This window comes from Coenobita brevimanus, chromosome 72 (assembly GCF_032717465.1).
Source record: "Coenobita brevimanus isolate Jiangsu-jjx chromosome 72, ASM3271746v2, whole genome shotgun sequence".
Taxonomy (NCBI): Eukaryota; Metazoa; Arthropoda; class Malacostraca; order Decapoda; family Coenobitidae; genus Coenobita; species Coenobita brevimanus.
Genome location: NC_137025.1, coordinates 3,630,745 through 3,646,835, shown reverse-complemented (window position 1 = coordinate 3,646,835; position 16,091 = coordinate 3,630,745). Strand labels below are relative to the sequence as shown.

At 40.1% G+C, this 16,091-nt stretch overlaps 1 protein-coding gene and 1 non-coding gene across 2 annotated transcripts in view; both read right to left on the bottom strand.

Moving 5' to 3' along the window:
* LOC145407021 (uncharacterized) overlaps nucleotides 1–16,091 on the bottom strand; it is a 77,220-nt gene that overhangs the window by 9,178 nt on the left and 51,951 nt on the right. Inside the window, exons 9-10 of the mRNA XM_080278037.1 lie at nucleotides 9,163–9,279; nucleotides 4,859–5,031 (exon numbers count right to left, since the gene is read on the bottom strand). Of these exons, the coding sequence (XP_080134163.1) occupies nucleotides 4,859–5,031; nucleotides 9,163–9,279 (290 nt within the window). The remainder of the gene's footprint in view (nucleotides 1–4,858; nucleotides 5,032–9,162; nucleotides 9,280–16,091) is intronic.
* Nucleotides 135–253, bottom strand: LOC145407359 (5S ribosomal RNA). Its single transcript, XR_013898720.1, has one exon. It is a non-coding gene; the product is annotated as a 5S ribosomal RNA (ribosomal RNA).

Below are 16,091 nucleotides of genomic sequence, written 5' to 3'. Positions count from 1 at the left end.
CTATTTCATTCATTTCATTCATTGCCAGACGCCATGTATCCCAAACGGGGTGGCCAAGGGCTTAGAGTTAATTGTTTTACAGGGAGGGGCACTAATCCTCCACCAACCCCACTTGACACGTAGGGAGAACGTTATGCCAACAGCATCTGGTGTTCCCAGGCGGTCACCCATCCAAGTACTAACCAGACCCAACAATGCTTAACTTTGCTGATCGGACGGGAAGCGGTGTACTCAACGTGGTATGGCCGTTTCTCTTTGTTAAATATCTACACTGTTGTGTGAAACTGTGAATCACAGTAATGTCATATACCATAGTATAATAATGCAAACAGAAAACATAATTATAACGTAGCATGAATTGTTTTTTGTGGTAGGTGGTGGCGACCATCATCCACTCACTTGATGTAGTGCTGCGTACCTTTTCCTTAGCCTTTATCATTCTTTTTCTGTGCCTGCCCTCCTCTTTTCCTATTTCTCCCATCTTTCCTGTTACTTTATTACTTTTCCTTCCTTTACAGGTGACTTTACATTGAGTGACAAGCCAAATGGTTTCCAGTAAGCCAGGAAACCATTTACAAAGCTAGGTGGTAACCATATAACCAAACCATACGTGCTTCCTATATGTCAACAAGTGGGTTGGTGGAGGGTTAGTGCCCCTCCCTATAAAACAAATAACTTAAAGTCAAATGGCCACCTCTTACGGGATTATGGCGTTTGGCAATAGATAGATAGATAGATGAATTGTTTTACTTATCATTTACAAAAATGAAATATTCATTGAGGGCAACCATACCATTTCACTGGCTCTGTAATATTACATTTCTAGTGCGTAGTGGAAGTAAGATTCTTAGCCTGCAGATTCCGCAAGTACCTTTTTTCATCCCCCCCCCGTGATGTGGGGGGGAGGGGAAGTTTTGTTTATTATAAACTTGAAGATAAACATCCTGGGAATCATCTGGTGGAGGGGAAAAAAAAAACAAAAAAAAAAAAAAAAAAAAACTCTCCGTCTTTGCATAGCGCCATGCATAAGTTTGTGTAGGGGTGTAGTGAAAAAAAAATATATATTTTTTTTTAAGTTTTTGTACTACTGAAACTTGAACATAAACATCCAGGGCATCATCTGCTGGAAAAAAAAAAAAAGTTCGTCTTTGTGTAGCACCATACATAAGTTTGCGTAGGGGTGGTGAAGTTAGCGGTGATGCACGGCCACTGGAAGGTTAGCACAAGCTGAGCTGTGGCTTGCGACGCAACACTTCCCAGCATGAGCTGTGGCTCGCAATCCACAGGTTAATGTACATATATAGTTGGCTCAGACCGTAAAGTAAGCCTGGTGGGTATCTTGACTCATTCAGTCTCTGTTGGCTTAAATTTAATGTTGAGTAAATACTGGCAATCATCATCACATTTCATCTGGTCTAGGAGATTGTCCCAAAACCAGGATCATTTATGCGTCACTGTTTGGTGGATCTCGCTAAAGACAGACATTGAAGGTAAAGCATGAAAAAGACATCTGCCTTCGTTACACATACAGGGAGTCAAGTTCTATATTCACGATCTGGATGAAGAGGAGTTCAAGGTAAGTGACTGTGGAATGAGTGAAAAACTTAAAACAGAAGACCGTCCTGTGCTGGCATGCGTGACTTGGGTGGGCAAAATGTTGAATACCAGTATTCACTCAACATTAAATTTAAGCCAACACAGAGACTGAATGGGTCAAGATAACCACTAGGCTTAATTTGCAGTCTGAGCCAACTATATAATAAGAATCTCACTTCCACTACCTGTGGCAGAAATGTAATATTATAGGACCAATGAAATGGTGGGGTTGCCCTCAATAAATACTTCATTTCTTTATATCATAAATACTACAATTCACGCTACGTTACAATTACGTTTTCTGTATGTAATATTTGTATTATGATATATGACATTACTGTGATTCAGTTTCACACAACAGTGTAGATATCTAACAAAGGGAAATAGGCTTTTTAAATGACATGAGAATGTGCTAAACTAGAGTTTGCAGTGCCCTCTATCAGATACTAGCTTTGAAAGTACCAGTACCCCATTATAACTAACATATTCTTTACTCCCTTAAACTTTTTTCTCACCTCTTTGTTTATTATATCTTCTTAATTTCCTGTTATCAGACACCACATCCTAAATGTTATGGTGAGGTCACAACAATATGAACATACAAGTGATCTTAGTTTAACCCTCTTAACACGTTACCCGCATGCTGAGCCACTGGTGTACCATTTGATGTCTTCTTTCCTAACGTGTTGATACACTAATGGTGCAATAATGAGTAATAATTTGTTTTAACTTTTTCATGTATTTCACCTTCACAAATATTGGCTGGGCAGATTTTTTGTTGCTGCTTCTACAGTAGAAGACATGTTGAATAGGATAATGATATAACATTAGCGAAATGCCTATTCAGTTAGAGAATATATATCAGACTTCCAGTAGTGACTATTACATTTCATTTAGATGTCAAACAATACTATTAATTGCACAAAAACATTGAAAAACAACCCTGTGTTGCAGAACTAGGGCCATGAGAAGAAAATACACTTTTCTTGAAAAACAAACAAACAAAGAGTAAATTTACTAATGATAAATATTTGTGATTTTTTACTGGAAGAAAAAATGGAGTAACCACTCTTGTTTTGAACAGTTCTACATTTACTTTTATAGGAAAAAAAAAAAGAAAAAAAGTGCTGGATGTTTCTGGTTATTAAACTTTCTTTTATTATTATAAATAATTATAATATCTTAAATATCAGGACCAACTGCCTAGCCCCGGGCTTCTATGCTCCTCATGGGGCAACATAAGATTGGATGATGGATGGATGGATGAATAATTAATTATAATCAATACTTGTTATTATCCATGGCTGGATACTGATGATTACTTTTATGGCATTCAACACACCCAGCTATCATTATGCTTGGTTGCAAGAAACACTGTCTTCAGTGATGCAAAAAAAAAACTTTAGAAGGCTGGTGAAGAAATTAGAAAGAGGAAAAAATTAACAAGAAACAAGATAATAATAAAAAAAGGTAGTGTTGGGGCTAAGATGCGAATGAATGTGTTTGAATGGATGAGTAATTGGGGAGTGTGTCGTCCTGCCTCGGCTACCTCCCTTTCCTTGGGGGAAGCAGCCTAGGTATATAGATAGAATAGATAGATAGTGTTGGACTTTTGCTTGGATTTCCTTCAACTACCTAAATAGCTAAGTGCCACCTGGAACTTCATGACAGAGAATGAGATGGTAACAACCAAAGAAAATGGAAGCGCCAGGTAAGGGTGAGCGGAGACTGCACTACCTGGGCCAAAGTAGTACACTATTTCAGTGATCCACCGGTGGCGCATCATGCAATATGAGAAGAAAATGTCAGGATACCACGTGTTGGGCCACCAGTGACGCACTACTTTTATGAAGGCATATCCCTCATTGGTACTTGGTAAAGCAACATAAATTCTTTTGCTGTGATAGCTCCATGCAGACTGGTGGGAGAGAATTCTGAAGTGAAACGCGGCCTGGGAGAGAACTCATATTGCCGAAACGCAGGTAACATGTTAATCAACCTGATGTCCTCTTTCATTTATTCCTGCTGTTATTAGATAACTTTACTAAACTTACAAAAATCCTCTTGTACAATAACGAAGGAGTTTATTAACATTATACAGTATCTACCCCCACCAGTGTGAAATGCCTGCAATATGCAGAATAAAACTGCTAGGAGATGGCAATAGTAAATGGAAAAATTTTTCCCCAGGCTCAAAGGATTAAAGACCTTCTTTCTGTGCCTACTGATATGGAAGCATATGTAATTCTTTCAACATGTAAACTCATTAACTCCGCCTTGTCAATATACTGTATGCTTTGGGCTGACATACGTTCATCTTTGGGCTGACATAAGTTCATAAGCTGAATGACCCAATCTTGTTAACTACTATTCTAGTACATTACTACTGACTGCACAAACCAACCTACATAAGCGCCTATACTTGCATACTCTAATTTACTTGCATTTCTCTTCCTTGATCTGGCCTACCCCGCATTTTCTCCCCCTGGAATGACTAAACTTGAGAGATCTATAACAATTCTTCACCATCTTTTCAGGGTGAAGTGGAGCCTGCTATAGTGCCCCTATTAACAAGGTGGAGAGACACAAATGCAGCATCCATCTATGAACCAAACATGAACACTTTTCCACATGCTTTACTGTGGCATGGCGCTGTCAGCTGCAATGGAATATCAGTTCGCTGCATGGAACAACCCTGCAGGGGCAGATGCTTGCCTGCAGTTGGGTCTGCTTGGCCAAACAGACTGAGACTGATCAACAACAACAGGCACTGTTTCTCACCCCTCACACCACAACATACTTTGTTACTCAGCTCATTCACTCGCCCACAACCACAGCCATTCCTTCAATATAATCTCAAGAAGAACACAACTGATCTGTCCTCAATTATTTGCCTTTTTATTACCTAACCTGAAATGCCCTACCTTTTCTCCCCAAAGCTGGAACAGATAAAACTGTAAGACCTCAGGTGCCAGAACTCCAGTAGTTAGAAGGCTCCAGTCCCAGCGACAGCCTTACAACAAGTAAGGGCTTAATCCTCCAAAACAGTAAATGGAGGTTTTTCAAACATGTGATGCTCATCAAGGGAAGCTGGCTGGTAATATATCCTTAAATGTACTGGGTCATGGCAAACCTAATTCTGGACCCTATACCTTGAAAGACATACCACAGGACTGGTTGTTAACATAAGACCTATAGCATTTCTTACAAACATCCAGCCTCCCCCAGCCTACAATGACTACCTAATATGCTTTGAGCCAACCTGATGCATGGTAAGCGACTGGACCTGCCGGCGTAGAACTGTAAGCCTTTGTGTTGTCACCACCGACCTCACATCTGGAACCAGTGTATCCGAAAAAATCTCATTGGCCAGTCGGTGGTTGCGAGCATAGCGAGCGTGGGAAACTTGTTTCACACTCACACCATCATCATGGTCTGCAAAAAATATAAATATATAAACTCTAACTTATCAACATCCTAATCCTGTTTTTTAAATAATGATGATGTTTGGCTGGATCCACAAACAAAGAAAAAAATAATAATAATACAGTAATATTAATATTAATAATAATTATCTATCTATCTATTACCAGATACTTTATTCCTGTAAGGGGTGGACACAAATAAATAGTCTCCATGTTGCCCTGTCCTCTGCCATTTCACTGCCCTCCTCCCAGCTCACATCTCCCTCTCTCATATACCTCTCCATTCCATCCCTCCATCTCATCCTTGGCCTCCCCTTCCCTCCCCCCCCCTCCACTTAACTCTCATACAATCTCCTCGTCAGTCTCTTGCTCTCCATCTTCACCAAATGATCAAACCACCTCAATGTATTTCTCCTAATGCCTTCCATCACATCCACATCCACATCCACACCACAACGTTCCTTCGCTTCCTCATTTGTCAGTCCGTCTCTCCATGTAACACCACATGGTCCTCTCAAATAACTCAATTCCACTGCTTTCACTCTTGACTTGTGTTCTTCCTACAAGAGCTGGTATGACAATGCTGTCATAGAGCAACTTTTTTACTTCCATGCTCACTTCCCTGTTTTTTAACACTGCTCTCAAAGAACCAGCAACCCTTCCTCCTTGTTGTACCCTTTCAAGCACTTCATCCTCCAAACTTTCATCCTTACTCATCACACTACCAAAGTACTTAAATGCACCCATATTTTCCATTTCCTCATAATCCAACCTCACTATACAACCAGTGACTTCATTTCTCACCAAGACCATAACTTTACTCTTATCTACATTCACCTTTAGATTCTGTTTCTTACACACACTCCCAAACTCATTCATCACGCCTTGCAGTTCCCCTTAGTCTTCTCTTAACAATACATTATCATATGCAAACAACAGTATAGGAAGTTTCCAAATGCTGCCCTCTCTCTTTAAGGATGCTCCAACATCCACTACCTTACCTTCTATCTCTTTTTATAACCCCATCCATATACAGACTGAACAACCATGGAGACAAGAGTTTCCAAATGCTGCCCTCTCTCTTTAAGGCCGCTCCAACATCCACTACCCTACCTTCTATCTCTTTTTATAACACCATCCGTATACAGACTGAACAACCACGGAGACAAAACACATCCTGTTTCAATCCAGCATTCAAATAGAAAAATTCACTCAGCTCACTATCCACATGCACTGCAGCCTTAGTCCCATTACACATACTCTTCATGGATTCAGCAACTTCCCATTCACTCCATATATTCTTAGTACTTTCCACATTCCTTGTCTGTCCACCCTGTCATATGCTTTCTCCAAATCCACAAACTCATAACAACTTCTTTCCCTTCACTAGAAACTTTCCCACTAAAGACCTACGAATGAATAATTGACCTACACAACCTCTTCCTCCCCTAAAACCTCCCTGTTCTTCACAAATTAATTCCTGTGTTATTTCCCTAACTCCGTCAATAAGTATCCTACCATACACTTTTCCTATTACACAAAGAGGGCAAATGTCCCTATGATTTCCACACACTTCTTTTTCCCCCCTTTTCCTTTGTACAGGGGAAAATTATACCTGACTTCCAATCTTCTGGGACTCTACCTTTCTTCCTGGCTAATCTGTACATCTTCCATATCCATTCTGCTACTATCTCTCCCTGATGTTTCAGAATTTCACCACACACTTCATATTCCTGAGGCTTTTCTCATTTCAAATTTCTTCATTGCTTCCACTCCTTACATCCTACTGATTTCTTCCTCTCTTCTCATCTCCCTCGTTCTCCCAGCCATTCCCCAGCCACTTATATTTGCATTACTTCCATTTTTTACGTTTAACAGTTCCTGAAAGTGTACTCTCCATCTGCTCACTTTTTCTCCCTTCTCCACTAGCAATCTACTATTTTTAACTTTCACTCCCCAACTAACTTCTGTATCACCCCGTCTAATTCTCTTAACCACTTTCAAAAACATTTTCTTACATTCCCTCCACTTTACACTCAAATTCCTTCCAAATTCCTCATCCACTCTCTTCTTACACTCTCTTACTAATCTTTTCACCTCTCTCTTTCTCTCTACATATACAGTAACCCTCTCTTCCGTCTCTCAACTTCCTCCAAGCCCCTGCTTCCCATCCACTCACTATATGCTTTCTTCTTTTGTGCCACGGTTTGTCTCACCTCTTCATTCCATCAAGCTGTTTCTTGCACTCTCTTTCACCTTCCCTTCACCCCACACACCACCTCACATGCTGCACAGATTTTTTCTGCAAATATCTTGCACACACCTTCCACCTCCCCCATCTGCTTCAAACCATATTTATCCACTCGCTCCTCAACTTCGCTTGATTTCTGCCTTTTTTCCATCATCTTGCAACCTTTCCACCCTTCTAGTATCAACCACTTCCTCTTGTTCTTCCCTCCTCCTATTCCTCCAATGCACTGGAACCTTGACTTTCACCACCACTTAGAAGTCCACTCCCCCATGCTTTGTATGCTCTTCCATCCATTATACACATTCTCATTCTGTCATCCACAAACACACACAATCAATCACTGTCTTCTGTTCATTCAGTTCACCACCTACCTTTCTCATCACTTGCCATGTATACCTGTGGATCATGTTGTATCTAAAGAGAGTATTGGCTATCACCAACCCCCTCCCCGCACAAACGTCCACTAGAGCACTCCCATTCTCATTCAGTTCTGCAGGCATACCCCACTCACCAACTATTCCATCCACCTTCACATTCCCTACTTTCCCATTCATATCTCCAATCAAAAACACTCTCTCATTCCTTTCAAACTTTTCCATGCATGCTTACACATTTGCCCAGAACTCTTCTTTACCTCTACTTGTATGATCTTGCACTGGCGCATACACACACACAATTGCCCACATATGTAGTCCTACTTTCAATCTTGCCCACACAATCTTTGAGCCAACTGATCCATATCCCCTTATATTCTTTTTCCATCTCTTCCACACAACGCTAACTCCTTCTTTTGCCCTCTCATTCTCACCTACTCAGCACATATACCCCATCCATACTCCCACTCTCTCACCTCTCCATTTAGTCTCAGGTATTCCACATATGTCCACTTTTGCACCCTCAAGCATCTGAACAATCTCTCTCTCTTTAACCTCATCATTCACACCCCTTACATTCCATGTCGTTATCCATATCATGCCCTTTGTTTGGTCCTTAGTTGTCACCTGTTGATCAGTCCTGGTCCTAGGCTTCTTGTTTATATTTTTAGTAAGCTGTTATCTGAGGAGGGGCACTAATCCTCCGCCAACCCACTTGTCATGTAGGGAACATGTGTTGGTCGGTTATAAGGTTACCAACCGGCGTTGTAAATGATTTCCAAGTTTACAGGAAATCATTTAGTTTGCCACTCAATGTACAGCTACCCCATAACAGAGTACCGCTACACTAAGTGGGTGGATGCTGGGCGCCCCCACCTACCAAGCAATATTATAATAATAATATTAACAAATACAAGTAAGTGAACTACCAGCAAGCTGCCCAGTGAAACGGACCACCCATCCATTCATTCTTCGCTCCCAACTCCACCTCACATGCAAAAGCCATCGACACTATGTGTTTCATATGACTGTTCCTCCTCCAAGGCTTTCTAAAAACTTATTAATTCACTCAAAATACACTAGGATAAAACTGAAATGCTGAAATAAACAGTATCCTTATATAAGTGACAAAATTTTTAATAGCTGTTATGGCAAAGCTAAAATATATATGGTACTCTCTCTCTCTCTCTCATTTGGCTACCATTTGTCAGCCCTCTCTGACATCATATTAAATACATCTTATTTATTATGTAGTATTTTCATATTTTACCTCCTTCCCCTATCTTTTCCTCACTTCCCATGAGAATTTCTAATCCCTCTTGCATATTATCTCTCTCTCATACTACAGATTTTTCAACTGCCTTTACTTCATACATGTATTTCATTTCCCATCTCTCTCTCTCTCTCTCTCTTTCACAATTCCCATTAATTTTTTTTCCCTCTTTCATACTCTCTCTCTCACAATTCTCATAATTTTTTTTTCCCTTTTTCATATTCTCTCTCTCTCTCCACCTACATTGACTGTCATCATCCTCAGCTGGTTGTATATCGATGCGGCGGTCTAGCTTGGTGCCCGGTGCCAGTGAACTAGTGGCTCGCTCTACAATCTCCTTCTCCTCTGTGGACGCCGACCCTTGGGAGAGGTGGAGAGAATTAGCACACAACAGTAAAGTTTGAACTAACCTCATACACCGCGATGAGGTTACCAGTATTGACAGGATTGCTAAAATCTTTCAATGACAGATTTTCTTAAATAAATAACACTCTCCAAGCATAACTGCAACTCTTAAAAGTCAATTAAGATTGTTTTTAACCATTTCACTAGGAAATATTAACTTTATTTTTTTTTCAGCTTATGACATCTCTCAGACTTAAGCAGTAATTAGATATAACCTCAATCAATCTATTAATGTGATTTTTATTCTGGTTTCCACTAGAGAACTTGCTTCAAATGAGAAAATCTATTGCACTGAAGGGTTACTGGAAGTTATAGATCAAAAGACAAATGCTAGATTAAACTAAAAAATACAAGCTTACTGCTGTCACATATCTGTACTGGGTATGGACCTGTCATCATCATCATCATCATCATCATAACCTCCTTTCCCACCCTAGGGTAGGGAGAGGAGTAGCAACGTCCAAACAGCCCAGGTTTGCTCATTTCGATGGGCCACACTTCCATTCATTCGTCATTCAAGCCCCCGGAATCCTAGCTCTATGTGATATGCCAAAAACTCTCATCACATTCTGTAGCTTCACATAAATGTATCTGATAGAGTCAATGGATCTAACATTTCACAATTTTCAACAAGTCAACAGAGCTCCAATTATTTACTTAGATAACACTTCTGCCATCATGAACAATGCAGAGTACAACTTTCATGGCTCTACTTTGATTTAATCACTAATTCCCAAATGTGCCAAATGTACAAAAGAGTATTTACAATAATAAATAATCTTGGCCTTTACAATACGCATTTTACTGCCATACTGATTAAAGATACACAGATTACATATGCTGGTATGCATCAATTTCAAGCACTCTGGAATAGTATTACACATAACAGCAAAGTATGTAAATAATGCAATATCCAGCACATTACTCAATAACAGTCATTTTAATATAATATCCAGTGCTATAAACAGGATCATTTTTCTTTTAAGGAAATCAATTTTCTTTACATGAATATATTTAGTTCATTCTATTCCAATATTTAATACTTCGAAGAATAATATTCTTTGCGTTATATAAAAGTGACACTGGGTAATTAGAACAAAAGCTGTTGAGGCCTACAAGTAACTAACTGTACAATGGAGATGTATCATAAACTCCATCCATCCATCATCCAATCCTGCGCTGCCCCATCAGAAGCGTAGGAGCCTGGAGCTAGGCAAGTTGGTCCTGACATTTAAGATGAGGGTGACCAGCCTCACTTGTCCCTCAGTGGCATTACGTGAGCAGTAAACCCCAAAAAACCCCTTGGATATAAACCTTCCCTGGCTCAATCTGACTGGAGCACCGTAATTATCATAAACTACATGAGTAAATAACATGACAAAAATCTGATTGAAGCATCAGCATTCATATAATTACATTTTACAATAATCAGTCTGGTTAATCAGGAAAAATAAATGTCTCAAAAAAGAAATAACCAGTGTTGCACTGGCTGACTCAGGACTACAATGCAGTAGTTGTGAGATTCCAAGGGTTATATTCTTGTTAGTGCATCCTCTTACCCAGTTATTTTGGGAAAAAAAATTATGCACTCTATGTCACTACCACAAACACAAATCACAACAATATTGCGGTGCAATATAAATGATAAAACACTACAGCTGATGTGCTAGAATGCCTTCTAAACCCAAAAGAAAATGGCCCCAGGCCTCTGTGAAACTAGAATATACACCTTAGTTGTGTTGGTATCAAATTCACCAAACTCACCCGGCATAATGTAACTAAAACCAAACCTTGTGTCAGAAAGATCTTTCCTCAGGTGAAAAAATCAGCAGGCATTGGCTAGAACACAAAAAAATGACTACAGCTTCTCACACTAAGATGAATTTGCTCATACAGTTAAGGCAAAAAAGTTGTTTATCTATACAAGGTTCCTAAATAATGAAATTCCTACCAGTCTGATTTTATTAATGATTACCAAGATCTCAAACTTCTGACACAGATATGAGAGTAAATGGAGAACTGGCTGAGACTAATACGTAATACGCATTAAACCTGACAACCGTACAGAGTTGTGTTGAAGAATCAGGTCAGTGCAGAACCAACATGACAGATGTCCAGTTTGTTCAGTGACTGACAGTAACATCCTAACACATCTTGGACAATTATGAAACCACTCATCCATCCATCATCCAATCCAGTGTTGTCCCATGAGAAGTGTAGGAGCCCGGGGCTAGGCAAGTTGGTCCTGACTTTTAAGATGAAAGTGACCAGCCTCACTCATCCCTGAGTGGCATTACGTGAGCAGTAAACCCCAACCACCCCTTGGACAGAAGCCTGCAAAGGCTCAATCTGATTGGAGCACTTTAATTGCCCACTAAGCCACCAGGTGCCACATTTTGGTTATATGGTTACCACCCAGCATAGTAAATGGTTTCCCGGTTAGCAGGAAACCATTTGGCTTGTCACTCAGTGCAGAGTCACCCATAGGCAGAAAGAAATGGAAGGAATGAAGGAATGAAAGACAGAAGAGGAAATGTAAAGTCACTCATAGGCAGAAGGAAGAGGAAAGAATGATGAAAATAAAGACAGAAGAGGAAGGAAGGAAGATAGAGAGAAATGGGCAGTCAACTGAGAGCAGCACTATATTGAGTGCATGGATGGTGAGCACCTCCACCTACCCCTTAATTATGAAACCTTTTAATATTCTGATAAGTTTGATGGTTTCAAAAGATCATACTGTTGTGTATCAGAGTTAATGCTATCTCTACATTAATTGTAATGAAGTGAGTCAGTCTGTAATTGTACAATAGATCAGATGAGCCATGGGTCGAAACAATGTCTTAACTGCACAGTTAGTAATACAGCTTTTTTATCATTACTGAAGCTGTTGGTGCAATCTGCATGAAATGTGATGTCATTCCTCCTCTACAACAGTGGTCCGTAAACTAAATTATCAATCTAACAAACTGACTGAAGGTCCAGGGAAGGGAAGCAATAAACCATGTGGAAACACTATGACATTATGGATTTCTCAATGCAAAACACAGCTCAATATTTAAAAATAGGAAAGAGCTGCATTATCACATAAAGTACTATTATTAAACTGATGACCAATTTCCCATATATCTATATTAATCCTTGACAACTCCCTAAAGATCATCTGGAGCACTTCAGAATTTTATTTTGGCTACTGCCAGATGACTTTATTCAACTGAGGAAATGTCCCAACTTTAACTAATTAACATAGTGTATGTAGTTAGATGTAGGTTTACCAGATATGACTATCACTGGGTCTTGTAATAACATTAAAAATAATCAGTAGTTCATGTATCCACTCATCATGGTACTGTACAGCTTCCAATATCTGGTTGCTTCAACACAGCTAAAACAGTTGTGTACAAGTTTAATACGATAATCAAACATAAAGTATAAAAAATATATGAAGTTGCCAATCTCAGATATAACACAAGATGTACATTCTTCTATCTATCTCTATCTATTCCCAGACGCCTCAATCCCGTCTGGGGTGGCCACAAACAAATCACCTCCACGTCGCCCTGTCCCCCGCCACTTCACTGCCCTGCTCCCAACTCACACCCCCCTCTCTCATATACCTCTCCACTCCATCCCTCCATCTCATCCTCGGCCTCCCCCTCCCTCTTCCCCCCTCCAACTCACTCACATACACTCTCTTCGTCAGTCTTTCGCCCTCCATCCTCTCCACAAGGCCAAACCACCTCAGTGTGTTCCTCATAACGCTGCCTATCACATCCACATCCACACCACAACGCTCATTTATATCCTCATTCGTCAGCCTGTCTCTCCATGTGACTCCACAGGCTCCTCTTAAATAACTCATTTCCACTTCTCTCACTCTTGACTTGTGTCCTTCCAACAACGTCCAAGCTTTACTTCCATACGTTACAGTTGGTATCACAATACTGTCATGTAGTAACTTTTTCACTTCCATGCTCACTTCCCTGTTTCTTATCACTGCTTTCAAAGAACCAGCAACCTTTCTTCCCTGCTGTACCCTTTCAAGCACTTCACCTTCCAAACCTCCATCCTTACTCATCACACTACCCAAGTACTTAAACATACTCACATTTTCCAATTCCTCACCATCCAACCTCGCTGTACATTCACTGACTTCACCTCTCTCAAAGACCATCACTTTACTCTTCCCTACATTCACCTTTAGATTCCGTTTCTTACACACTCTCCCAAACTCATCCACCAAGCCTTGCAGCTCCCCTTTGTCTTCACTCAACACAGTATCATCTGCAAACAACAGTACAGGGAGTTTCCAAACACTATCCTCTCTCACCAGGGCCACTCCATCATCCACTACCCTACCTTGTACCTCTTTTATTACCACATCCATGTACAGATTGAACAACCATGGAGACATGACACATCCCTGATTCAACACAACCTTCAATGATAAATCTGTCATTCTTGCTGCAAGCACACACTTTTACTCAGATCAAGGGAGCACTGTGGTGAAGAGATTGATGAAGGTTATATCAGACCCCTTCAGTAGCTTAATGACTTTCTCTCTTGAACTGAATAAAATAATCTGGAGTGTAGAGGAATACAACTGCATCACTGGATTCAAAGGGTACAGTGTGTAGCAGAGCTGGACTTAAACCTTGACAAAGGTCAGCATGCTAACCATTCAGCCATGTGACAGCCCTGGCCAGTCAGGCTGGGTATGACTTTACTCCACACCATTATGGTACACTGCCCTTTCATCGCAAAATATCAAGCACTAACAAGGCCACTAATGAACTACAGCATCCTGACCTCACCTTTGTGAGGCAACCATAATTACAACACCCTAGTATCCACAATTTTATCACTGCACACCAATGTTACATAAGAAAATGAAATATGTTTTGAGTGAATGGACTGTCTTATGATATACCTCACTCACATCAACATACAAAACTGTGAAATCAGAACTCCACCTCATAACATTACAGTGGTCCCATATCCCTGACAAAAAGCTCACACACACTTGCAAACAAGCACACACATACATGCACACAAGTAAAGATATGCTAGGAAACTGACAATGACAGTGGTAAGACAGATTATAATATGCTGCCATTGTGTAGTCTCACCACTTAAAAAGAAACATATCGATAAATTAGAGAAAGTACAAAGAGAGGTTACTAAGATTATACCAAACTTGAGAGGAGGAGAGGATACAAAGGCTGAAATTATCTACATCACATGAGCGAAGAGAAAGAAGTTAATGCATGGTATGAAAAGACTGATGGAGGTGACTATATCATACGGGATCACAGAAAAATAAACTTAAGCTGCCAGGGTGCTTGGGTGACGTACAAAAATACAGTTTTCTGAACAGAAGTATAGCTAAATGGAACCAATTCGATGAAAGTATGGTAAGTGCAAGGAATATCCATACTATCAAGGAAAAGTTGGAGAGTTGTAACACCGGAGACAGGACTACGCGGACAGTACAATAATAAAATCCTGTAGAATACATTAGGTGAATACAGGTGAATAATTCACACACACACACGCACGCACGCACACAAATACTGTAGTTAGCACCAGGCTTGTGCACTCACCTTTGGTCTTGGCGTTTAAGTACGCCTGATAGCTGGGAGAAGCATGATAGGTTTTCATTGCCTTTTCATACTCAAGCTGCAAAACAAGACCAGAGAGGCAAGTAGTGCAGTGAGGGGGACCCAAATGAGGGGATGGGCAGCTGTGTGCAGGCTGGACTCATTATTTAATACCTCAGCACCAGGTGGCTTCACGGGGGAGCCAACAGCATCATAAATTGTGACATTTAATTACAAATATGCCAGAGGAAAAGTCAAGAAAACCACAGTTTGCTGAAATTAAAAACAATGATGCAAAAGGGAAAGCAATGAGTGTCAGGCCCTGCATGAATTTAGCACAACAATACCCAGTTAACTTTCCATATTGCATTTAAACTGATGATCACTCCAAGCAATTTTTGTTAGCCAAATGGTTAGAGCTGGTGCAGAGTATGGGTGCCCATAAAGTTACTGTGCAACTTTAAATCAAACTTCTACATGGCAACTAAATGATATAGCAACCGGTATATGAGGCATGAGGGTGAGAGGAGCTGGAACAGATTAATATAACAATGTGAGGGACAGCACTGTGTGTGAATTATTAACCTTTTCACTGTTTTTTATTCACTTAGTTACATCATTCAGATTCACTTATGAATTTTATTCTGGCTACCCTAATTATTTCAGTTAGTCGATTAACATCCCTAACAACAAAGGCTAAAAGGATAAGGCTGCACAAGATATTTATGGACACTCCAGTGAGATGCACAGCCTGCAATGAGCACAAGCATGAGGGGAAAACTGCAGGAGATGGGGTCAAGCTCCCAACAGACACTCATCACAAAAAACCTTGATCACACTTCCAACGTTGTACTTACCAATCCATCAAATTTCCTAAAATTGTCTTGTGTATACTAATAATTGCATGATGGAAAAACCACCATAATTTTATAAACATAAAGCACACAATACATGCCTTAGTGATACAGGGAGACCATGAAACAAAATGCTGGCATTTCCATTTCTCGAACTACAGGGCTAGTAAGGTGAGACAATCATAGCACAAATACTCTAAACAGTTTTGTACTACAGCATTACATTATATGTGTAATTACTCTAACAAGTTACTGCTGCATGCTAAGTTGACTGTTAACTTTGTTACAGAAAAACTGATATGACATATCTTAAATG